We start from the raw sequence: 27199 nt of genomic DNA, 5'->3' as shown, positions 1-27199 counted from the left end.
AAGCGTAAGTCTTCTTCGGCTTCTCTCACTCGGAAGGGATCCCTTGGGTCTCTCCCTTCCCAGGTTCCTACCAGCGGCACAGCAGACACCAACCAGTGGCTGAAGAAGCCATAGGTCGCTGGTCGACGGGCTTCGCGATCCTCTTCGTTCCCGGAGACTGACTCCAATAAGCCCTCTCAACAACGGCAACCAAAGGAACAGCGAGAGAAAACCACTTGCACAGGTGCTCCATCGGAGGCAGCAGGTGACCCAGCGGCGTAATCTGCCTTCCCAGTCCCGTCACGCCTTTCTCCGCCATGGACAATACCATCCTCCAGTGGAACTGCAGCGGTTTCTTCCACCATCTAGCTGAGCTCCGACAACTTATCAGCCTTCACCCTTTCTTCTGCATTGCTCTTCAGGAAACTTGGTTTCCAGCAATACGAACCCCCGCCCTCCGTGGCTATCGGGGTTATTATAAGAACCGAGCAGCTTATGAAAGGGTGTCTGGTGGCGTCTGCCTCTATGTCCTTCACACTCTGCACAGCGAGTATGTCCCTCTCAAATGGTTCAAATGGCTCTGAGCACTATGGGACTCAACTGCTGTGGTCATAAGTCCCCTAGAACTTAGAACTACTTAAACCTAACTAACCCAAGGACATCACACACATCCATGCCCGAGGCAGGATTCGAACCTGCGACCGTAGCGGTCGTGCGGTTCCAGACTGTAGCGCCTTTAACCGCTCGGCCACTCCGGCCGGCTGTCCCTCTCCAAACACCTTTAGAGGCTGTCGCTGTTCGGGTGTGGACGCCACAGGCTGTTACCGTCTGCAGTCTTTACCTTCCACCGGATGGTGCTGTCGCGCAGCATGTCCTGGCTGCTCTGATAGCCCAATTGCCGCCACCTTTCTTGCTACTGGGCGACTTCAACGCCCATAACCCTCTGTGGGGTGGGCCAGTGGCGACAGGTCGAGGTGCCACCATTGAGCATTTATTAGCACAGCTCGATCTTTCGCTTTTAAATGATGATTCCTCCACACACTTTAGCGTGGCGCATGGCACGTACTCCGCCATTGACCTTTCCATCGGCAGCCCTAGCCTCTTACCGTCTGTCCAATGGCGAGTGCATGACGACCTGTGTGGTAGTGACCACTTTCCGATCTTTCTGTCACTGCCACAGCGTCAGTCTTCTCTGCGCCCTTGCAGTTGGGCTATGAATAAGGCTGACTGGGTTTTCCTCCACTGCCGCTATCGAGCTTCTCTCTAGTGATGACATTGATGCGGTGGTTCAATCGGTCACCACGGGCATCGTTATTACCGCCGACTCTGCCATTCCTCGCTCTTCTGGGTCCCCTCGGCGGCGGACTGTGCCTTGGTCGCCTGAGATCGCTGCAGCGATTAAAGATCGCCGGCGTGCGCTCCAGCGTCACAAGCGACATCCCTGCGTTGAACACCTCATCACCTTCAAACGGCTGCGTGCGCGGGCCCGCCGCCTTATCCGCCAAAGCAAGCAGGAGTGCTGAGAGCGGTATGTGTCCACCATTGGCCTCCATGTCACTCCATCGCAGGTCTGGGCCAAGATTCGTCGCGTCTACGGCTATCGGACCCCTGTCAGCGTCCCTGCGCTCTCACTGAATGGAGCAGTTTGTACTGATTCCGGCGTCATTGCAAATTGCTTGGCAGAGCATTTTGCTATGAGTTTCGCTTCTGCGAATTACCCCCTGGCCTTCCGCTCCATTAAAGAGCGGATGGAACGTCGGATCCTTTCGTTTCGCACCCACCATCCAGAATCTTACAATGTTCCACTCAGTGAGTGGGAATTTCGCAGTGCCCTAGCCGCTTGCCCTGATACCACTCCTGGGCCAGATGGCATCCACTGTCAGCTGCTGAGACACCTTTCAGTGGACTGCCAGCGACGGCTCCTCGACATTTACAACCGCATTTGGGTCCAGGGTGAGTTTCCGTCGCAATGGCGGGAAAGTATTGTTATCCCCATTCTGAAACCTGGGAAAAACCCTTTGGAGGTGGACAGCTACCGTCCCATAGCCTCACCAACGTTCTTTGCAAGTTGCTTGAACGGATGGTGAGCCGGCGGTTGACCTGGGTACTGGAGTCACGGGGCCTTCTGGCTCCATCTCAGGGTGGGTTCCGTGAAGGCCGCTCCGCCGCCGACAATCTGGTGAGCCTGGAGTCGGCCATTCGTACTGCCTTTGCCCGCCGTCAGCACCTGGTCGCTGTCTTTTTCGACATGCAGAAGGCGTACGATACGACATGGCGCCATCACATCCTTTCTACGCTTCATGGATGGGGTCTTCGGGGCCCTCTGCCGATCTTTATCCGCAATTTTCTGTCGTATCGTACCTTCAGCGTGCAAGTCGCGGCCTCCCATAGTTCCTCCCGAGTCCAGGAGAACGGTGTGCCCCAGGGATCTGTTTTAAGTGTCTGCCTGTTTTTAATAGCCATTAACGGGCTCGCTGCGGCCGTGGGAAATTCTGTCTCCGCTTCCCTGTATGCTGACGACTTCTGACTTTACTACAGCTCTACTGGCGTTGCAGCTGCTGAACGTCAGCTACAGGGCGCTATCCGCAAGGCGCAGTCTTGGGCTGTAGCGCATGGCTTTCAGTTTTCGGCTGCCAAGACCCGTGTTATGCATTTCTGCCGGAGCCGAACAGTCCATCCTGAGCCGCAGCTTTATCTTGCCGACGAACTCCTTGCTGTGGTAGAGACCCACAGGTTTTTGGGGGTCGTTTTTGATGCTCGGTTGACTTGGCTGCCTCATATTCGGCAGCTTAAACAGGCGTGTTGGAGGCATCTAAATGCTCTGAGATGCTTGAGCCACACCAGCTGGGGCGCCGACCGATCTACCCTGTTACGGCTCTACCAGGCGTTAATCCAGTCCCGTCTGGATTATGGGAGCCTGACTTATGGCTCAGCATCCACATCTGCGTTACGGGTGTTGGACCCAATCCTCCACAGCGGGATACGCCTTGCCACTGGTGCCTTCCGTACCAGCCCTGTGGACAGCATCCTAGTGGAGGCGGGTGTCCCTCCATTGCGGTTCCGACGCCAACTAGTACTGGCTGCTTATGCTGCCCATGTTTTTAGCTCGCCCGGGCATCCAAATTACCGTGTCCTGTTCCCGCAGTCAGTCGTCCATCTGCCAGAACGTCGGCCCCGGTCGGATTGTCCGATCGCCGTACGCGTCAAGGAGCTTCTCTCCGGGCTTGGGTTTTTCCCTATTCCACCTCCTTTCCGGGAACCTCTGCGTACACCCACGTGGTGTGTTCCTCGCCCTTGCCTTCGGCTCGACTTGGCACATGGCTCGAAGGACTCGGTCCCTCAAGAGGCCTTCCGCCGCCGCTTTTATTCCATCCTGGCCACGTATCAGGGCTCTGGCATTGTTTACACTGACGGCTCGATGGTTGCTGGTCGAGTCGGTTATGCGCTCACTCTAGGGGACCATTTCGAACAACGTTCCTTGCCGGCTGGTTGCAGCGTTTACACTGCTGAGCTGGTCGCCATCTTTCGAGCCCTAGAGTATATCCGCTCCTGCTCAGGTGAGTCCTTCGTGATCTGTAGCGATTCCCTGAGCAGTTTACGAGCTCTCGACCAGTGTTTTCCTCGTTCCCGTCTGGTGGTGGCTATCCATGAGTCCCTGCATACTCTTGCGCGTTGCGGCCGCTCTGCGGTCTTCGTGTGGACCCCAGGCCATGTTGAGATCCCCGGCAATGAGAATGTTGACCGGCTGGCGAAAGAGGCGACTAGTACACCATCTCTGGACATTGGCCTCCCGGAGACAGATTTGCGAGCATTCCTACGCCGCAAAATTCTGGACCTTTGGGACACTGAATGGCGCGCCCTGCCTTCACGCAACAAACTTCGGGCCATCAAGGGTGCTACCGGTGCGTGGCGCTCCACCTTGCGGGTCTCTCGCAAGGAGTCTGTTGTCCTCTGCAGGCTGCGCATTGGGCACACATGGATGACGCACGGCCACCTATTGCCACGTGAGGACCCACCTTTGTCGCTGCGGCTCCGTTTTGACAGCAGTCCACATTTTATTGGACTGTCCACTTTTAGCTGTGCTCAGGCAGTCGTTCGCACTGCCTGACACGCTCCCTGCCCTTTTAACAGATGACTCGGCTATGGCTGACTTAGTTTTACGTTTTATTCGGGCAGGGGTATTTTATCATTTAATATGAGTGTTTATGTTTTATTCTATTGTTTTGTGTTGATTCTGGCCTTCGCCTACGGTTTTCAACTGCGTTTTTAATGTGTTCTCGGTGGTTGGCTTTTCCTTTTTTTTTTTTTTGTTCCTGTGGTCGGCCTACCACCGTCACACTCTGTGTGATTTTATTTCGTTTTGTCTGATCTCTGTCGGAGTCTTTCTTGTCCCGTGTCGTCTGACGTCTTCCCTGTTGTTCGTTTTTATTCTCTTTGGGCGGTTTTAATTTTTTTTGAAAAAGGGACCGATGACCGTCGCAGTCTGGTCCCTTTAATCCCCCAAACCAACCAACCAACCAACTCCTGCCATTGAGTTATGGTCACATTTCCATAGAAACTTTCACTCCATGACACACTTTTCTTTATACTTGACCAAGACATTGTCAGTTTTCATAGATTTAGCTCTAAAAATGTTTTAATGTAACGGAGTGTTTTTATAAAAAATTGCGTCCGATATTTCAGCCATTTTGGAACTGACTTTCTGAAAATACAAACTCGTTTTTTATATCTAACCGAGAATCCAAATACAAAATTTTCATTGATTTAGGGTTTAAAAATGCTGTCATAATAAAATATTTTCATAGAACTTTTCCTCCCCTATTTCACACCCTGAGAGGTTGAATTTGAAAAACACCATCTATTTTTTCTAACCGACAAGTGAAATACCGATATTCGTTGATGTAGCTTTTAAAAAAGCTTCAGTAGTTCAACAATTTATTTAAAAAAAATTACCCACTGTTCAACCCCGTAGGGGTTGAATTTCCAGAAATGTTGTGCTTTAATAGCGACATACTTTCAAAAAGAAACTACTATCCCCTGTATCAGCCCCTTGAGTGTGGAATTTCGAAAAAAAAGATGCCTGTAGTGTAAAATAAACTCTCCAATTTTAAAGTTTCTGTCCTTAGCAGTTTGTACTATGTATCATGAGTCAGCCAGGACATTTCTTTATATGATAGATTAATCTACCATATTGGCATTACCTTCCTTGAAACCCTTGAGTGCTTAGCGTTGTCGCTATGCACATAAGGAATAATAAGAGATATAACAGATACCGAAATCCGAAGCATTTACTAACGTAACTGAAACAAGATTGTAAATGCCCGGACTTTCTACTGGTTATGTTGTTCTTACGTAATTAGTGACTTGGTTCAAATTTTACCTCTAAATTTCAATGAAGCATCCATTCGCTGGATTTTCTGTCCTTAGTTCCGGTATAAACGAGATTTAAAAATTAGGTCTTTAGCTTTCGCTGACAATCTTGTAACATCGTCTGCAGAGAACGATAATGGCAGAAAAAAGCAAACTCTTAAGTGTCTTATACAGACAACACAGAGTAAATATAAAATATGGTAGGAATTTATTGCACGTTGGAAAAATTTAAGTTGTCCACAATTGCAAAACTTCGTAACGTAGTGAAGAAAGAACGACCATATTGGAGAAGTAAATAAATTTATTGCAAAGAAGATAAAAATGACTCGCCAGTCGCGTGGAGATGTATAAAGTAGAACTTTCTGCTCGAGTAAATTACATCATTGTGTTACAGTTCTAAAGTCAATATTTTCTTTAGCCGCCGAGTACATGGATTTCATTAATAAAGAAGAAATAGGAATCATCGGCAACAAAGGAAAATGAGAAAAATAACCTACCACTAAAACGGAACCGTGCATAGCTGCAAGAAAATACAGGAATTGAACTGAATTGTAGGTGGTCCTGGGATAACTCAGAATATTTTACGTACATTGCCATGCATGAATGAAAACAAGTACGCAAGAGAATTTTCTAAAAAGCCAACCAGAAACAAATTTTTCTTGCTATAAGAACTCAGAAATGATCTGAAAAAGATGAAGGTCGAAAACCACGCAACTCTAAACAGAGAAGTTTCGCAAGAACATTTTGGTAGTAGATCTAGAGGAAATCCGAAAGAAAACTGCAACATTGCAGTCAAAAGATCGGAGACGACAGTCTGATCGAATGAAACAGTATTCGAAAAACCGTAAGTTGAACCAGTAGTAGTTATTAAAGTGACTTGCAGGCGGTTCTAAAGCTATTTCTACGTTGCAGTGCGTATAAAAACAAATAACTGTTCCGACACACTTGACTACCGATGAAAGAAAATAATAATCTCTTTGGTCTTGCTATTTGCCATTGTTCACGCAACTGTAAACATAATTACGAAAAAATCAACTATTGCACATAACGTTATTATATAACTCAAAATTGGCTTTCAGCCACTTCTCTGCCCAGCCGCTGCCTATTCAGCGGGTTATATTATTGTGTGTAGTTCATAATCCAAGACGATAGTTCGTTAGTTTTGTAAATCACTGTGATAAACACGCTAAGAGACAGCTGCAGATTTGTTTCCTTTTGGCAATAGATATTTTCAGTATAATTTTCTCATTTGGTAGCTTCAAGCAAAAGCGGCTAGTTAATTTTCCCGCTAATAAAATTCCAAATTTCTTGTTGCTTAGTTGTTGACCAAAGGTTGAATTACTGCTACCAAATGCACATTTAGATATCAGTGGAAAAATAAGTATGTTCCAGTGTTATTTACAAGTATCAGTTTTGGTTTTCTTCTGTAGAAGTGAAAAAGTTTTTTTGTGGCGAGGAAGTTGAATTTGCCGTAAAGCAAGCGTACACTCTGCTCTAAAGTGCATTTTGCGTCAGTAACCTTATTAGTACTTTTTCATGATGCACTCATCACATTTTGACAGCCGTCACACTCTGTATGGAAACGTGTTGATACTGATTTCAAGCAGTTACGCTTGTTTTCAAAGTGCAGGCTGCATTCAGCGCTGCGGTTCCAATTCTGTCTGACCTCATACAGTGCTTGTGACATGTAAACGATGTAGTTTCCTCTGCGTTTAATCGAATATAATCTAAATTTGCTAAATATATTTCGCCCTCCATCAGCTTTTTGATACACCTTCCAGATTTTAGAATGAAGCAAATAGAAGTAGAGAGACTACACCTTGCTCTTTACCATCAGGCGAAGATTAGGCTTCTACACCCCCCTCCCTCCCCCCTTCTTTTTACGCTGGTTACTTTCATATACTTAGTAAATCAGTGGGAATTAATATAGCAATTTAAAATTGAGGTTTACTTAAAATAGTTTCGTAGAAAAAATGTAAGAAATATTTGTAACATTAACATAAATGAGTCCTGACAGAATTAATTATTAAAACACACAAAAGTTGCAAACAATGCACTGATACACTAAAAAATCACCCCTGAAGAATTACGGTAGGCCCTCTACTACAATTAAATTATTATTATTTGGATACATTTTTTCACGTTGCTATGTTGCACATTCTTATGTAAAAAGTCACATGTGATGCATTTACAGGTGACCACAGGGAGTGGATGATGGTAAAGGAGAAAAAGTACAGATAGCAGTGTACAACAGAAGGCCAGCATGACATTCGAATCCATAGACCGGTTCTGCGGTTCGCCGTTTTGGGTGAGTTATAATCTTTCCTTTGCTTAACTTACAAATTATCAGAACTTACAGTGCTGATAATACTAGACATTAATGATTTCCCATGAATTATTCGTAACCTCGTTATCTTGTCAATGCTAGACATTAATGCATTTCCCATGAATAATTTGTTACCTTGCTATCCATATCATATTTGCCCAGCCTGTTCAGTTTGGAAGTGTAACAAGCTGCTGAGAAAAAGTAAGCCCTAATTAGCAATTTTTTTTGTGCGTTTCAGTTGTGAAAGTATTAGCATATGGTACGTTTGTTTACGGTACTTTAGTCAAGTGTCATTGGTGATAATGTACATCTTGTCTTCTATATTATTGGAACAAGTCGGTAATTTACAGGGGTCAGTTTGGGATGTTTTCATCCGTTCGGCCGATAAAAAATATCTAATTGCGTTACTATACTTATTTTTACTTCGAAGTATGTTCGCTTTAGACTTGTGTAGCTATCCCAACTTTTGTTAGTATAGTCGTATTATCAGCTGTAATGCCAATTAAATCTCTTTGGAAACAAAAACTTAAGAGCAGTTTTTGATTAAACGAAACCTGTACCGTGAACGTGATTTCTCGTTGTATAGCTAACGTTAAATAATGGGTATGATAAATATCATTTTGGAGAAGTGTGATATGTCTAATTTTTTTCATGTAGAAACCTGCTTCGATGAATGAATTGGGATATAGATCGCCTTAATCAGTTCAGCAGGGATTATAGAACCAGTCCACGATTGTGGAGAAGGGGCCTGAAACTCATAGCTGCTTTGAGATTATTAGAGTTACGAGTAGGGTAGATGATGGGACTCATTCGGCCTGTGAAGACGGTCATGGGATACGTGTATATTTGGACATTTGCGAGTGGCGCACAAAATTCTAACGTGGATTATAAACATAACTTTTGGCAGCAGTATTATTCTCGTTCAAAAACAATCGTTCCTTAATATCATTGTGTATTTATGCGAAAAAGATATAACAGGCATATTTTCCTATGTTAAAAACATGATTCGGATTGTTATTCTGATCGATTATAGTAGTATTTACGGTCAGAATTCTCACAAAATACCTGTTACTTTCATATAATTGAAGCTTTAAAAAGATCATGAAGTATCAAGGTTCGGTCACGTGATCGAAAAAGCTCTGCTACTGGCTGCAGTTCTGGTGACGTCACAGACTAGGAGTAAAACGAAGCTATACGCATGTTACGGGAGTGTTAAATGAAGTTAAGAGGTTTTTACGTATTTTTTCTCCATACAGTTTAGCTATTTAGTTATGGGAAACACAGTCAAACTTTTAAATAACAATAGAAGGAATTTTGTGAACGCTGATAGTAGAAACCTTGCGAAAGTTGATGAGTTTATGCTCCAGGCGTTAAGAGCGGCGATATGTGCAACGGTGGAAATTCTTTTCCCTGCTCCTTGCAATATCATTAAACTCACTCAAAACTAAGGAATGTTAGAACTTTTTCAAATGAGTTTGTATATTATAACAGGATTGTAGACTACCAGTCATACGATCCAAAGCACAGTAAAATTATTCTTGGCAAATTTTTTGTGCTGGTTTCTTCTATAAAAGAACCTAGGTAGAGACACGCATTCTAGCAGGCGCTCGCTGGCGTAACGAATAGTGTATCTGCCTGCGGTTCAAGAAGTCACGTGTTCGAACCCAGGAACTTTTAAAAATTTTACACGAAATACGAAAACAGCACTAGTGACAACTGATTGTAGCAGTTGTTTCGATGGTGGAATGTGTTGTATACAGCTTCACATTAATATTAATCTGAGAAATGGGCAATAGAGGATAAATGCATTTACTCATTCACTTTTTTTTTTGGAAAGCATTGCTAGTAGTGTATATATACGCCCACAGTACAAAAATGTGTAAAACGATGAGGTTTCCTATACGGAGAGAAATAAAGCAAGCTGGCAGCAAGCAAGATGCAGGTGTAACAAACGTAAAGGCTGTGTTGTTTGTGCGTCAAAACTAACGTCACTGTCTGAAGCAGACTTACTTTTTCTTTATACAAAATGACGAAAGTTTAAAAGTTTAAACCATAAGGATCCTAACTGTACAGCACGAAGATAGTTCGTTTCTAATAAAGTAAAAAAAAATTTTTTTGATCACATTTTACAAAATATCTTTTTGAACGCGACTTGGGTGAACGATTGCAAATGTAAGCCCAAGTAAACAGCGAGGAATACGCAGTAATACTGTTTCTGAACGGGGTATTGAAGTTTCGTACATCTGAATATGAGAGGATTGTCGGGTCGGATTTGAAATAGCGACCTATGGATATAAAATTCTTCAGTTCAGTGCTCTACCACCTGAGATACCAAATTACGAGCCTGATACAAGGTACGACAATTTTCACTGAGTTTTATTTTGTTGAATGACGCTGTCCTCCCTTGTAATAGTGGTCCCATCGGATTAGGGAAGGATGGGGAATGAAGTCGGCCGTGCCCTTTCGAGGGAATCATACCGGCATTTGCCAGAAACGATTTAGGGAAATCACGGAAAACCTAAATCAGGATGGCCGGACGCGGGTTTGTACCGTCGTCCTCTCCAATGCGAGTCCAGTGTGCCAACCACTGCGCAACCTCTTGGTGTGTAACAGTGGGAAACCATATGTCGGAGGTTTGTTGTTTTTGCGCTCCAAAACAAAAACAATGTAGGGTCATACGCGCCCTTGTCAAAACTATAAATCACGAAGACAGAGAGGAGTTAAATGACTACACGTCAATCCCAATCAACAGAAGACAGCTAAAAATAGGTATGTGGAGAAAATTCTATAAAATACGCCATAGGGAAACGGAGGTCCAGAACTAAACATTAAATGGCCTTCGACTTTTGCTACGACGGATAAAAAAGCAAAACTCTGTCGACAGCCCGTGCGTCGTTCGCTGTAACGGCTGATAACTTAGACGGCAAACACAAACGTGAACGAATGCGGTTTTAAAAAAAGGGCATTACGTCAGGAATTGGCGGACAGTTAAAAGTTAGGTAGAATGTGCGCAAAGTGGTGGGGAGCACCATTTAACAAATGGCGATGGCTAAGTGCCCAATACGCAACCTAACTAAAATGACCTCATCGCGGCAAGAGGGCCGAGTGGAGGTCGTCCAAGTCGCCAGAAGAGGCTTAATAATCCGGAGCTTGTTGCCATGAACGGAGGACCAGCGTTCTTGATGCCAAAGTGACACCACCTGCTGGCAGACGGCGACACAGAGATCACCTGAGGGAATGTAAGAACTAGCGGGCTGAGGTACGAGGACTGCAGACTTGGCAGCAGCCTCGTTTCCTGTCAGACCGCCGTGACCAGGGACCCACATGAACATCACAGTGGCTCCATCAGGAGTGAGCAAGTGACAGCTTTCCTGGACCAGTTGCACTAAGGGATGGACGGTGTACACCACACAAAGGTTTTGAAGGGCGCTGAAAGAGCCTGAGCAGATGACACAATTGAAAAGCGTATGTCGCCGTATGTACTGCGTGGCCAGGTACACGGCGAAGAGCTCTGCTGTAAATACTGTGAAGTGTGCCGGAAGTCGATAGCGAAAAACGTCGGCGCCAGTGACGAAGGCCCACATGACACCACGGTCAGTCGAACACCCGTCAGTGTAAACAAAGGTACTATCGCGAAGCTCCATGCGAATGCCGTGAAACTGAAGGTGATAGAGTGAAGCTGGAGTGATGTCCTTAGGGAGCGAATGAAGGCCAAGACGAACACGACCCGCCGCAATAAGCCGAGGTGGTGAAGGGTTCACACCCTCTGGGAAAGTTGCAGGTAGCGTGAAGTTAAGCTGCTAGAGTAAGAGCCAAAAGCGAACTCCAGGAGGTAACAGAGCAGAGGAACACTCCCCACACTGACGACCAAAGGAGATAACAAAGAAAAAGGCATAGGATGGATGGCCACGCATGACAAACGGCACGCATATCTACTGAGGAGAAAGTCACGGCGGTAGGACAGCTGTAGTTCGGCAGCTTCTGCATACACACTCATCCGGGCAAGAGTAAAAGGCGTCAGTGGCCAAACGGATGTCACGATAGTGGATCGTATTGAGACGGCGTAAGAGGGACGGACGGACGTGCAGATCCATAAATGAAACACCCATAGTCTAGTTTCGAACGGATAAGGGATCAGTACAAGCGGAGGAGGGTGTTTCGATCTGCACTCCAGGACGTTTCATTGAGGACACGTAGGGCACTGAGGGACCGCATACAGTGGGCTGCCAGGTAAGACGCGTGGGAGAACCGAGAAAGTTTCCTATCGAGCATGAGCCCCAGATATTACGTGGTTTCAGTGAACGGAAGACAACATGCCCAAGATGTAAAGACGGTAGACGAAACCAGTTGCACCACAAGATATTCATACAAATGGTTTTGCCAGTAGAAAAACGAAAGCCATTGCAAAAATTCCATGTGTAAAGACCATCGAGACATCACTGAAGACGCCGCTCGATGAGACAAGTCCGTGTAGAACTACAGTAGATGGCAAAATCGTCAATAAAAAGGGAGCCGGAGATTGCGACAGCAAAGAGGACGACATTCAGGACGGAACCCTGAGACACACCGTTTTCCTGGATAAAGGTGTCCGACAAGGCAGAACACACACACGCCTTCAAAACTCGGTCTTCTAAAAATGCCTGAAGGAAACACGGCAGGCGGCCACGGAAGGCCCACGTGTAGAGACTACAGAGAATACCGGTCCCCCAGCAGGTGTCGTAGGCTTTCTCCCATTCATGACATGGGTAGAAAAGTGACGAGATGGTCAACAACAGAATGGCGCGCTCGAATTTCACACTGGGCAGTGGCTAGTAAATGATGAGACTGGAGCCACTATCAGGGCGCTGATGAGCGTGATGTCGAGCGCCCCATCAACCCAACTAATAATATAATAATAATAATAATAATAATAATAATAATAATAATAATAATAATAATAATAATAATAATAATAATAACCCCCGTGGAGGCCCGGGAAAAGAATAGGCCTCCGGTATGTTCTGCCAGTCGTAAAAGGCGACGAAAAGAACAAACCACTAATAGGGCTAACCCCCCTTTTAGTGTGATTACTTGGTTCAGGACAGAACTAAAGAAGCCTCGAACAAGCGCCGTCATGGTCGGAGACGACGCTTGAACCCTATGCCCGCCCACAATGGTAATGACACTGCTAGCCAACTGGAAAATGATTTAAATCCAAATAGAGGTGTTTTGCAGGATATGCTTCCTGCAACCACCCTAGAAGGAAAACAAAGACAGAGGATGAGATGGTCAGATGAAGTTAATCGACACCTCATGTTCTGTTATTACCAAGCAACAAACCTAGGAACCAACACAACTGGATACAGATCACAAGTATACACAACATTTATTACCAGATACCCAGAATTAAAATTTTTAACAGAACGACTAGCTGATCAGATCCGTGTATTAATCAAAAATAACAGGATACCCCCGTCAGAATTAGAAAACATCAAACAACAAGTACAACAAATACTAGAACAAAATAATGTGCAATCAGAAGAAGAAAATACAGTAATGGACTCAAACATCCCAGAGCAAACAAACAAAGAACAACACACATCAATTAAACAATCAGAAGAAAACGACATCTTAAGACAGCCACCAGAACAAGCACAACTAGAACACGAAGTGACACACATGTTAGATATAGAAGAAAAATTTCAGCTGACATATATAGAATACAAAGACACAAATACACAAATACAGACATTAGACCATTCTTGCATAGACCACCAAATAGCCCATAGATGAAAAGAAGCATAAATTACAAGCATTGGCCAAACGACTTAGAAGATACAAAAAAAGTGAAAATAGAAGGAAACAAAACCAAACATTCAACACAAACCAAAAGAAATTTTACCAAACAATAGATAACACACACATAAAAATAGACAATCCACCAAACATAACAGACATGGAACACTTCTGGAGCAACATATGGTCAAACCTGGTACAACATAACAGGCATGCACGGTGGATACAAGCAGAAACAGACTCGTACAAGATGATACCACAAATGCCTGAACTGATAATTTTGCAACATGAAGTCACCCGAGCAATTAATTCTACGCACAATTGGAAAGCCCCTGGAAATGATAAAATAGCAAATTTCTGGCTAAAGTAGTTCACCTCAACACATTCACATCTAACTAAATTATTTAACAGTTACATTGCAGACCCATACATATTCCCTTATACACTTACACATGGACTAACTTATCTGAAACCTAAAGATCAAGCAGACACAGCAAACCCAGCTAAATATCGCCCCATAACATGCCTACCAACAATATACAAAATATTAACTTCAGTCATTACACAGAAATTAATGACACATACAACACAGAACAAAATTATAAATGAAGAACAAAAAGGCTGCTGCAAAGGAGCACGAGGATGTAAAGAGCAACTGATAATAGATGCAGAGGTGACATATCAAGCTAAAACTAAACAAAGGTCGCTACACTACGCATACATTGATTACCAAAAAGCTTTTGATAGTGTACCCCACTCATGGTTACTACAGATATTGGAAATATACAAAGTAGATCCTAAATTGATACAGTTTCTAAACATAGTAATGAAAAACTGGAAAACCACACTTAATATCCAAACAAATTCAGATAATATCACATCACAGCCAATACAGATTAAGCGTGGAATATACCAAGGAGACTCATTAAGTCCTTTCTGGTTCTGTCTTTCTCTGATCCCACTATCCAACATGCTAAATAATACAAATTATGGATTTATTATTACTGGAACATACCCACACAAAATCACACATTTGCTATACATGGATGATCTAAAACTACTGGCAGCAACCAATCAACAACTCAACCAATTACTAAAGATAACAGAAGTATTCAGCAATGATATAAATATGGCTTTTGGAACAGACAAATGTAAGAAAAATAGCATAGTCAAGGGAAAACACACTAAACAAGAAGATTACGTATTGAATAACCACAGTGACTCCATAGAAGCGATGGAAAAAACAGATGCCTATAAATACCTAGGATACAGACAAAAGATAGGAATAGATAATACAAATATTAAAGAAGAACTAAAAGAAAAATATAGACAAAGACTAACAAAAATACTGAAAACACAATTGACAGCAAGAAACAAGACAAAAGCTATAAATACCTATGCTATACCAATATTGACCTACTCATTTGGAGTAGTGAAATGGAGTAACATGGACCTAGAAGCACTCAATACACTTACACGATCACAATGCCACAAATATAGAATACATCACATACATTCAGCTACAGAAAGATTCACATTAAGCAGAAAGGAATGAGAAAGGGATTTATCGACATAAAAAACCTACATTATGGACAGGTAGACAATTTAAGAAAATTCTTTATAGAACGAGCAGAAATCAGCAAAATACACAAAGCAATCACTCATATAAATACATCTGCTACACCACTGCAATTTCATAACCACTTCTACAACCCTTTAGATCACATAACATCAACAGATACGAAGAAAGTAAATTGGAAAAAGAAAACACTACATGGCAAGCACCCGTATCATCTAATACAGCCACGCATCGATCAAGACGCATCCAACACATGGCTAAGAAAAGGCAATATATACAGTGAGACGGAAGGATTCATGATTGCAATACAGGATCAAACAATAAACACCAGGTATTACAGCAAGCATATTATTAAAGATCCCAATACCACAACAGATAAATGCAGACTTCGCAAACAACAAATAGAAACAGTAGATCACATCACAAGCGGATGTACAATACTAGCAAATACAGAATACCCCAGAAGACATGACAATGTCGCAAAAATAATTCATCAACAGCTTGCCTTACAACATAAACTTATAAAACAACACGTTCCCACATACACGTATGCACCACAAAATGTACAGGAGAATGATGAATACAAATTATACTGGAACAGAACCATTATAACAGATAAAACAACGCCACATAACAAACCTGATATCATGCTCACCAATAAAAAGAAGAAATTAACACAACTAATCGAAATATCCATACCCAATACAACAAACATACAAAAGAAAACAGGAGAAAAAATTGAAAAATACATCCAACTGGCTGAGGAAGTAAAGGACATGTGGCATCAGGATAAAGTTGACATTATACCAATTATACTATCAACTGCAGGAGTCATACCACACAATATCCACCAGTACATCAATGCAATACAGCTACATCCAAACACATATATACAACTACAGAAACCGTAATTATTGATACATGTTCAATTACCCGAAAGTTCCTAAACGCAATGTAACATACACCGTACAGTTAAAAGGAAGTCACGCTTGATCAAGGTCCGTGTCACTTTCATTTCGAACCAGACCTAAGGTCTGAGAAAGGAAAGAAATAATAATAATAATAATAATAATAATAATAAACCCCGTGGAGGCCCGGGAAAAGAATAGGCCTCCGGTATGTTCTGCCAGTCGTAAAAGGCGACGAAAAGAACAAACCACTAATAGGGCTAACCCCCCTTTTAGTGTGATTACTTGGTTCAGGACAGAACTAAAGAAGCCTCGGACAAGCGCCGTCATGGTCGGGGACGACGCTTGAACCCTATGCCCGCCCACAATGGTAACGACACTGCTAGCCAACTGGAAAATGATTTAAATCCAAATAGAGGTGTTTTGCAGGATATGCTTCCTGCAACCACCCTAGAAGGAAAACAAAGACAGAGGATGAGATGGTCAGATGAAGTTAATCGACACCTCATGTTCTGTTATTACCAAGCAACAAACCTAGGAACCAACACAACTGGATACAGATCACAAGTACACACAACATTTATTACCAGATACCCAGAATTAAAATTTTTAACAGAACAACGACTAGCTGATCAGATCCGTGTAATAATCAAAAATAACAGGATACCCCAGTCAGAATTAGAAAACATCAAACAACAAGTACAACAAATACTAGAACAAAATAATGTGCAATCAGAAGAAGAAGAAGAAGAAAATACAGTAATGGACTCAAACATCCCAGAGCAAACAAACAAAGAACAACACACATCAATTAAACAATCAGAGGAAAACGACATCTTAAGACAGCCACCAGAACAAGCACAAATAGAACACGAAGTGACACACATGTTAGATATAGAAGAGAAATTTCAGCTGACATGTATAGAATACAAAGACACAAATACAGACATTAGACCATTCTTGCATAGACCACCAAATAACCCCCAAGTCGAAACAACAATAACAACTATCAACACAATCATACACAACAAAATAAATGAAAATACAACAATGGAAGAGTTACAACTACTGGTTTATGTAGGAACACTCACTACACTAAATATACACACTAGGCAGAGATCAGAACCAACCAACACACAGAAGAAACCCACAAAACCAGCATGGCAACACAGGCTACAGATCAGAATAGAAAAACTGAGAAAAGACATCGGACAGCTAACACAATTTATAAGAAATGAAATATCAGACAAAAAACGAAAAAGGTTAGGTAAAATCTCACAACAAGAAGCAATGGAGCAATTAGATGAAAAGAAGCAGAAGTTACAAGCATTAGCCAAACGACTTAGAAGATACAAAAAAAGTGAAAATAGAAGGAAACAAAACCAAACATTCAACACAAACCAAAAGAAATTTTACCAGACAATAGATAACACACACATTAAAATAGACAATCCACCAAACATAACAGACATGGAACACTTCTGGAGCAACATATGGTCAAACCCGGTACAACATAACAGGCATGCACGGTGGGTACAAGCAGAAACAGACTCATACAAGATGATACCACAAATGCCTGAAGTGATAATTTTGCAACATGAAGTCACCCGAGCAATTAATTCTACGCACAATTGGAAAGCCCCTGGAAATGATAAAATAGCAAATTTCTGGCTAAAGAAGTTCACCTCAACACATTCACATCTAACTAAATTATTTAACAGTTACATTGCAGACCCATACACATTCCCTGATACACTTACACATGGAATAACCTATCTGAAACCTAAAGATCAAGCAGACACAGCAAACCCAGCTAAATATCGCCCCATAACATGCCTACCAACAATCTACAAAATATTAACTTCAGTCATTACACAGAAATTAATGACACATACAACACAGAACAAAATTATAAATGAAGAACAAAAAGGCTGTTGCAAAGGAGCACGAGGATGTAAAGAGCAACTGATAATAGATGCAGAGGTGACATATCAAGCTAAAACTAAACAAAGGTCACTACACTACGCATACATTGATTACCAAAAAGCTTTTGATAGTGTACCCCACTCATGGTTACTACAGATATTGGAAATATACAAAGTAGATCCTAAATTGATGCAGTTCCTAAACATAGTTATGAAAAACTGGAAAACCACACTTAATATCCAAACAAACTCTAATAATATCACATCACAGCCAATACAGATTAAGCGTGGAATATACCAAGGAGACTCATTAAGTCCTTTCTGGTTCTGCCTTGCTCTGAACCCACTATCCAACATGCTAAACAATACAAATTATGGATACAATATTACTGGAACATACCCACACAAAATCACACATTTGCTATACATGGATGATCTAAAACTACTGGCAGCAACCAATCAACAACTCAACCAATTACTAAAGATAACAGAAGGATTCAGCAATGATATAAGTATGGCTTTTGGAACAGACAAATGTAAGAAAAATAGCATAGTCAAGGGAAAACACACTAAACAAGAAGATTACATATTGGATAACAGCAACTGCATAGAAGCGATGGAAAAAACGGATGCCTATAAATATCTAGGATACAGGCAAAAAATAGGAATAGATAATACAAATATTAAAGAAGAACTAAAAGAAAAATATAGACAAAGACTAACAAAAATATTGAAAACAGAACTGACAGCAAGAAACAAGACAAAAGCTATAAATACTTATGCCATACCAATATTGACCTACTCATTTGGAGTAGTGAAATGGAGTAACACAAACCTAGAAGCACTCAATACACTTACACGATCACAATGCCACAAATATAGAATACATCACATACATTCAGCAACAGAAAGATTCACATTAAGCAGAAAGGAAGGAGGAAGGGGATTTATCGACATAAAAAACCTACATTATGGACAGGTAGACAATTTAAGAAAATTCTTTCTAGAACGAGCAGAAACTAGCAAAATACACAAGGCAATCACTCATATAAATACATCGGCTACACCACTGCAATTTCATAACCACTTCTACAACCCTTTAGATCACATAACATCAACAGATACGAAGAAAGCAAATTGGAAAAAGAAAACACTTCATGGCAAGCACCCATATCATCTAACACAGCCACACATCGATCAAGACGCATCCAACACATGGCTAAGAAAAGGCAATATATACAGTGAGACAGAAGGATTCATGATTGCAATACAGGATCAAACAATAAACACCAGGTATTTCAGCAAGCATATTATTAAAGATCCCAATACCACAACAGATAAATGCAGACTTTGTAAACAACAAATAGAAACAGTAGATCACATCACAAGCGGATGTACAATACTAGCAAATACAGAATACCCCAGAAGACATGACAATGTCGCAAAAATAATACATCAACAGCTTGCCTTACAACATAAACTTTTAAAACAACAAGTTCCTACATACAAGTATGCACCACAAAATGTACTGGAGAATGATGAATACAAATTATACTGGAACAGAACCATTATAACAGATAAAACAACGCTACATAACAAACCTGACATCATACTCACCAATAAAAAGAAGAAATTAACACAACTAATCGAAATATCCATACCCAATACAACAAATATACAAAAGAAAACAGGAGAAAAAATTGAAAAATACATCCAACTGGCTGAGGAAGTCAAAGACATGTGGCATCAGGATAAAGTTGACATCATACCAATTATACTATCAACTACAGGAGTCATACCACACAATATCCACCAGTACATCAATGCAATAGAGCTACATCCAAACGTATATATACAACTACAGAAATCAGTAATTATTGATACATGTTCAATTACCCGAAAGTTCCTAAATGCAATATAACATATACCGTACAGTTAAAAGGAAGTGACGCTTGATCAAGGTCCGCGTCACTTTCCATTTTTAACCAGACTTAACGTCTGAGAAAGTAAAGAAATAATAATAATAATCTGGGGAGCCACTATACCAGCCAGGCATGAATCGTACGTTCCATCAACTTGCAAATAACAGCTGTTGAGAGAAATTGAGTGGTAGCTACCTAACCGGGCGTAGGTAAGGATATGGCAAAGACTTCACGCCAGCGTTTGACAAACACGCCCTCCACCCGGAGAGCGGTTGTACGTATTAAATAGAATGTGCATGTCCGCAAGAGAAAGGTGCTGCAACATTTGAATGTGAACAGGGTCTGGGCCAGAAGATCGGGATGAAGCGAGAGCATGATCTAGCTCCCTCATAGTAAAGATAACATCGTAGCACTCACGATTCCGAGAAGAGAAAGGTATCGCTCGAGCCTTCTCTGCTCGTTTCCCATGGAGGAAGGTAACGTGACAGTGGGGGAGCTCGAAATCTCCGCAAAATGGTGGCCCAAGGTGTTGAAGATAGCAATAAGGTCCACTGTAACATCGTCTGCTACTATCAGGCCGGAAGTTGGGGAATGGATCTTGGTCCTAGAAATCTGCCGAAGGTTGGCCCACACAACAGAAGAGGGAGTGGAACTGTTAAATGAAATCCAGCTAACTTTTTTGCTATCCCAAAGAAAGTGACGACACTGCACGCATCTGTTTATAATGAATGCAGATTGCCATCCTAGGATGACAGTTACAAATGCGGAGAGCACGTCTCCGTGTGAATTGCGTCGCGGCATGCCTCAGTCCACAAAGAGACCGGGACACGATGTGGTATAGAGGAAGTGCGAGGAACATTCTGTGGCGCTAAGGATAGCGTTAGTAAGATATTCCACCAGTTCATCACAATTGGGGAAATGTTGTTCTTCGAAAGTCGCCAGGGAGGAGTAAAGCCTCTAGTCGACTTGACTAAGCTACCATTTGGGTGTGCAAGCAGGTGGGGTAGGAGTCAGCAGACAGATAACACACGGGAAATTGTCGCTCGAGTATGTGTCAGAGGGAAAATTTCAAGTGAGGAAGGAAAGGCGGACTGCAACAGCTTGAAGACGGGTAGTCAGGGAGATGGGTTGACTATGAATTTCATCCAGTATGAGCAGCATGACTCCATGAGATAGAATGCCGACCTCGAGGGGAGGTCAAAACGGACTGGGAAGAAATGCGAAAAAAAAGCGGTTGTGAGGATGCCATTTTGTTTCCTGAAGGCAGAGAACAAGTGGACGCTGCGATTCTAAAAGCAGCTGTATATCCTCTTTGTTGGATCGAAGGCCGCAAACGTTGAATTGGAGGAGAGTCATGAGGAGGAAAAAATGAAGGCATCTCACCTCGGCGGCGGCCTTGTACCAGCATGCGAAGACACGCTGCTACAGGGCACAGAGGCAGGAGGATCCTGTTCCGTGAAGTCCACACAAGTGACTGCTTTCCTCTACTGTCGGCAGAATAACGGTTGGCTGTGCGCACTGGTGACACGGAGGCCGGTCGGACGAGAGTCTCACGTGGCGACACCGTCGAAGAGGATGTTAGAGTCGGTGAAGGAGAAACCTTCTTCGAGAAGGCAGAAGAAGAATCAGATGTTGGTTGGCTGAAGGGACGCAGGAAGTCTTCACTGGAGTATTCCTTCTGTCCTTTCCGGTCAGCCTGTCGTGTAGCTGGTGACTTAGCCCCGTGAGGCGAGAGTTTGAGGGCTTGCTATACAGCTGGAAGAAGAGACGGCGATGCAACTGTGACACTGGGCGATTTCATAACCTCAGAGCTGAATTTGAGGTCGCATATCTGCGTGGCCATGCCCTTCATGGAGCGAAATCCAGCAAGAACAGTACTGAAAGTGCCAGATATAAGAATGCAGGGTTTGCAACTAACCAATAACTTGTGAGCGACTGGGTAAGGTACTTCTTCCTTTACCAGGATCTCCTGGACAGCCTTCTCATCCAGATATACGGGACAATCTCCTGGACAACCCGCTCATCGAAATATATGGGACGATCTGGAGAGGCGGCAACATGGTCGCCATTGAAGCAGGGAGGAGGAGGAGGAAGATAATCGCACTCGTGCGCTTCCTTACCACAGGTTACACATTGGGCTGGGTATCGACAAGAAGTCTAATGTGCTTGAAATCATGACACTTACAGCAGCGCAGTGGGTTCGGAATGTACGCTTGGACTGTGATAATTTCATAACCTGCTTTGATCTTGGACAGAAGCACCACTTTATGAAAGGTGAGAGAGAGTGCGCGCATGGGCACTAAGGAGGCATCTACCTTTTTCATCAACTGATGGACGGCACACTGGTGAGAGAGGTACTTTTGGATTTCGGCCTCAGACCATCGAGCAGCGTAGTGTAAACAACACCACAGGAAGAATTCAGAGTCCTAGGGGCCTCGACGCGAACAGGATAGCCGTGGAAAGGCGAAGTGGCGAACAGTTGTGCTCGCGATTCAGAAGTAGTCTCCAAAAGCAAAGTTCCATTGCGTAAACGAGAGCAGGATTTCACAGGGGCGGCAGTTGCATCCATCAACACCTTTCTGACTGAGAAACAGATTTACAGTTGCAAAGGACTGACAGTCTTCAGTACGTGAAATCACGAGGAACCTTGGTGCGGCTGGGAAGGTCTTTGAATAGGTAGCTTCATTCCGTTTATATGGGTAGACGTGGTCTACAAAGAGGATGATTGGCTGATTGCGAGAAAATCCCCCATGATTGCCAGCGCCTCCGATGGCGCGCTCCTTCCAACTGGGGGCCTTGTTCACAAAGGGGGTGCACCCGCCCTAGGTGATTGGCCCCTCTGCCAGGTGATCTGAGGTGTGAACATTCAGCAATTTGGGAAGGTAGCAGCTCAGGCAACCATACTTTCCTGGGCCTGGCCTGTACCGGGGGGGTACGTGAGACCCCTACCTGTCGACATATGGTTGGAAATTATGCTTTACCCAGTCACCTGTTACGCGTCAGACGCGTGGGCCGGACTTGAGGGAGCGCACAGGGAGGAAGAAGGAAGAGGTTCCTCAAACGCCGAAGCGGAGGAAGGATAGGGGAAGGGAACGAAAAAAGAAAGAACGAACGAAAGGCAGTGGAGAAACTGTTCTGGTATCGGTGACTGAATATGCAGAACACATTCCCAATAACATCCCAGACATGTTTCCTAAGGAAGGGGAAAACAGCAAGAGGATAGACATGCAGCACGGAAGGGAAAAGATGTTGCAAAGGTAGCCAAGCAGGAACCCGCGAAAGAGCGGTGAGCCCTCTTGGGGGAATATCTCTGAGGTAAATTAACTTCACAATGCACCTCATTTTTAATTTAGTGAACTCGAGCGTCTACAATTTGCCTGTACAGTCTAATCACATTTTACGCATGTTCTCATTCTCTGGAACACTCTAAAACAATATTTCACCAGTTATTATAGACGTATTTGTTCAATGTGGTCCTATACATTTGTAAACCAATTTCCGAAACGTAAGTTCCAAAACAACACATCACTGTGAATTAGCATTACAGACCGGATATTAAAATATGCATGAAAATGTGCATGGAAATATGCTTAAAAACTGCCTGAAAAGTGTCGAAATATGCAAGATCAAATAATAAAAAAACATGGTAGTTGCTGCGTGCATTATATCTCGAAGTCGAACTTCTGCGTGTCAGTTACGAGGAGAGTGCCGGCCACGCGAAAAATCAGTACATTTAGAACGCTAATACCATCTTCTGACTACTTTCTGGTAGAGGTTAGGAAGGGGCCTTTCTGAGATTATTTTCTAAAAATTTGCAAAATGGGGACGAACGCTGTGTTTCCTGTTCCTTCTTTGCTATTGTTGTCGGTAACAAGTGGAAGCGATACGAGTGAGTCGTAGCGGAACAATCGATATGTTGGACTTACATACAGAGATCACATGCAAAGGGCACGCTCAAAAACTCCGTAATATGTTGTTTAAAAAAAACAACATAGTCACGAATTTTTTGAACAGCATTAACTTTTAATTAATACAACTGGACCAAAGCATCATTTACAATTTATTTTAAATTTTTCTACTACTGTAAACATAAATAACCAAGTACTGTTCCAAATGTTCGGTGGTAAGATTGGGTCTTCGATCACTCAAAACATTTTTATAAGCAGAAAAGGACCTTTCTACATAAACTGAAGTAGCTGGGCAGTATTTGAATTTGGGTGCTATGTTGGCACTTAGTGTTTCTGGTAAAAGTTCACCCGTCCTGTTAATAAAACTATCCATTTGGCAGAAAGGTTCAAAGCCTGGGTTATTGTATCAAATATTTTCAAACTTTTCTTTAAGTTTTCGTGGCAACGAGGAGTTTACTAAAACAATTTTATTCATTAACTGAATAGATTAATTCAACGCCAAATCTTGAGTTTCAAGCTTTTTAATGCTTGCAGGTATATGGGAAAAATGAGAGAGCTGATCACAGCAGTCTCTCTCGTAATACCGGAATCAGTAAAAGCTTCCATGCGGTGGCAAACTGCCAAAGCTTCTGCACCATCGAAGTCGTTTACTACCCTTCTAATGGTCGCGAAATGTTCATTGTAAAAAAAAAAAAAAAACCAGCTTTGACCCACGTACCCCAACGAGTTACCACTTGTTCGGGAGGTAAAGGCACATTTGGTAGTTTTTCTTTGTAGGTTTAATGGGAGCAGGAGTCTTCAGAAACACTTTCTTTGTGGATGAAACCAAATTATTTACATTCACAAACGTGGAACTTACTTCTTTAGCAAAGCGACGCACTCTGCGAACCAAATTTCGATAAAATACTCGGAGGGCTTTTCCTTCTTTGATCATATAGGGAGCGGCATCTGAAATAAACACAAACGCCCTTTCATGCAGAAGATTCTGGAAATATTTTTCTAACACCTTAATTCGCAAATCTGGCTATCGTAGAATGATTTACTTCTTTGCAGGCCGCTAAATAGGAAAGAGGAGGCTCTTCCTTTAAAGCGCAGTGTAACTGCCACAAGTGTCTATAGTTCCTTCAGCTGAAATCCAGATAATGCTATCCTTGAATGCATTGCGTATTTCTTCCAGAACACTTACGTAAATTGTCGGTATGTTATTTTTACGCATTATTGATTCATCTGGTATATTTTGATTTAAACAATATTTGCGCAGGAAGCCTTTGAAGATAGAGTTTGTAAGTTTGTGAAGATGAATATTGCTAGCAATGAATGCTTCACATAGCTCCATGTTAAACCGACCTTTTTTGTTACCTTTGGACAAATCTTTGCTGCTGCAACTTGCTGTTGTCAGAAGTTGTCGTCGTGGTCCTTTCCTCTGCACTCCTGCGATATGAAGACTTGTCTTGATATGCTGGCCTATTTGAAACACTCTTTGCACGAAACGTTTTTCTCGCAAACCCGACAGTATAAAAAAATTCCGTCATATGTAAATGTTCCAGGATGATCAGCTATCCACGAAACGTAGTTTCTTTATTCGGGCGACATGGCGCACAACACGTTACACACTACAGCGGTAAACACGTTAACTGTGAACAAGTAAATAGAAAGATAAACTGAAACAATGGACGTGTGACTAAAAGCTTGCTTAGTTTAATTTAGTTGTTGCCGTCGCGTACGGTATGACATCGCTTCAGATTAACCGGGGGCGCGGGTGCAGTAGCATTGACTCTTGTCTACCTTTTCCTGTTCCTCATCTGTAATGATTTCGCTAGACAGTGGCCTCTCGATTAGCGATTGAACGCAGTTCTAGGTCGCGGTCAATCTGTGAGACATCAGAACCAGATCGGGCTAGAGACCGCCCGTCTAATTAAAATATTGTAAACATGGAGCGAAAATATGCATCGCCGCTAGTTCCTAGTTAAAATATGTAATAACCGGTGAAAAGGAGCCAAAGATGCAAATGCATGTAATCCAGTGCCTATTTTACGACAGTAGGAGAAGCGAGCTAGTCAGTGACGTCATAGGTATAAAACACCTGAATGGAGCATTTTAGCGAGCTTTCAAATTATTTGAAATTCTTTTCGGTTTTTATACAAGAGTACTAAAATTACAGAGGAAAAAAAACTATATTAGGAGCCTAAAATGACAACAATTTAAGACGATTTTAAGAAAACAAATACCCTATTATCGAGAATTTTCGGTTGCTTCAGTATGTTGTGCGTAAAATATTTCATATAAGATTGTAAGCTACAGCTGTGTATTCTATAAATGTACACAGCAATATCTTCTTAGAAAATCATTTCTTTATTATTGTCGAGTAGGTACTCAAGTTATTACTACGTTATAAACACTTTTTATGTTTATTGACCCGTTTCTTCTAGGTCAAGAATTAAACTTCAGTACTGCAATATTTTGTTTACCGCATATTATAACTGTCGTATGGGATTCCATTTAGATTCCAACTTAAACAATTGTTACCCCTTCATCATGCGATTTTTCTTCTTCTCAGCAACTATAATTTGACACACATTTATGACAGGTTACAGAAAATAGGAAAAATGTTTTTAAAAATCTTCCACTTACAGTTTTTGACACTTTGTACATATTCAGTTCTGCGCATATATAGTGGAATTAAGTGATAAGTTTTATTCTTTGACACTTTGCACATATGCAAAGCGGATCATTCATAATCGAACCAAGTGATAATTCAAGAGCAAAACGCTGAAAAATTTCTAAACTATAGACTTAACAAAAATAGTGAAAAATTTACTAGGAGTGTCTTTGCGTGCAACTAAGTGACTTTACATCCATAAAATGAGGTGGAACAGTTATTTTCCTCATTCAAATGAATATTTTCATATTTTTCTTATAAAACAAAATGTTGAAACAAAACTATCAAAATTGCAACAATAGAGGAAAAAACTTAAATACATTGTAATCAGAATAAGTTTAAGAGATTTCATTTTTAGTAAAATGAGGTGAAACAGTTATTTGTTTTATTCAAACACAAATTTACATTACATGTTTCACCTGAAACAAATGTGTAGCCTTTGCACTCTGGATTTTTCATGTTCTTTTCTAATTCCAAATTGGCCATTGGTTGAATGGATCCAGTCGTACATCTTTTAATGGTAGTGAAGATGATTTAACTTTCATTCTCTTGCCCTCTGTTGGGTCCAAGCTGCTTGGTCTTCCATGCTTTCTTGGCCCCTGGCCTACCTGGCATAGAGTGTGGGCTAACTGAATCCTAAACCTCTCTTGATTCATGGGTGTGTGTGTTGGTGCTCTTTCAAGAAACATTCTTCAGTACAGTATCCATTAATTTATTACCATTGTATCAAGCAGGTTGAAAAAATAGACAAAGATACCATCTCTTTGATCTTATCTTGATATGGTGTCTTCCTATATTGTTGTCAAGCAAATAAACATTTCCCATGTGGGAATTATATACAGAGACTG

At 42.1% G+C, this 27199-nt stretch overlaps 1 protein-coding gene across 5 annotated transcripts in view; it reads left to right on the top strand.

Moving 5' to 3' along the window:
• Positions 1 to 27199, top strand: part of LOC126194752 (multidrug resistance-associated protein 1) — a 390212-nt gene that overhangs the window by 165904 nt on the left and 197109 nt on the right. For all 5 annotated transcript variants that reach the window (XM_049933031.1, XM_049933029.1, XM_049933033.1 and 2 more), the window contains exon 3: positions 7544 to 7657. In XM_049933031.1, coding sequence (XP_049788988.1) covers positions 7613 to 7657 — 45 coding nt within the window. In that variant the 5' untranslated portion in view covers positions 7544 to 7612. The remainder of the gene's footprint in view (positions 1 to 7543; positions 7658 to 27199) is intronic.

This window comes from Schistocerca nitens, chromosome 7 (assembly GCF_023898315.1).
Source record: "Schistocerca nitens isolate TAMUIC-IGC-003100 chromosome 7, iqSchNite1.1, whole genome shotgun sequence".
Lineage (NCBI taxonomy): Eukaryota > Metazoa > Arthropoda > Insecta > Orthoptera > Acrididae > Schistocerca > Schistocerca nitens.
The sequence above is the reverse complement of the archived record's forward strand: the minus strand, read 5'-3'. Positions and strand labels throughout refer to the sequence as shown.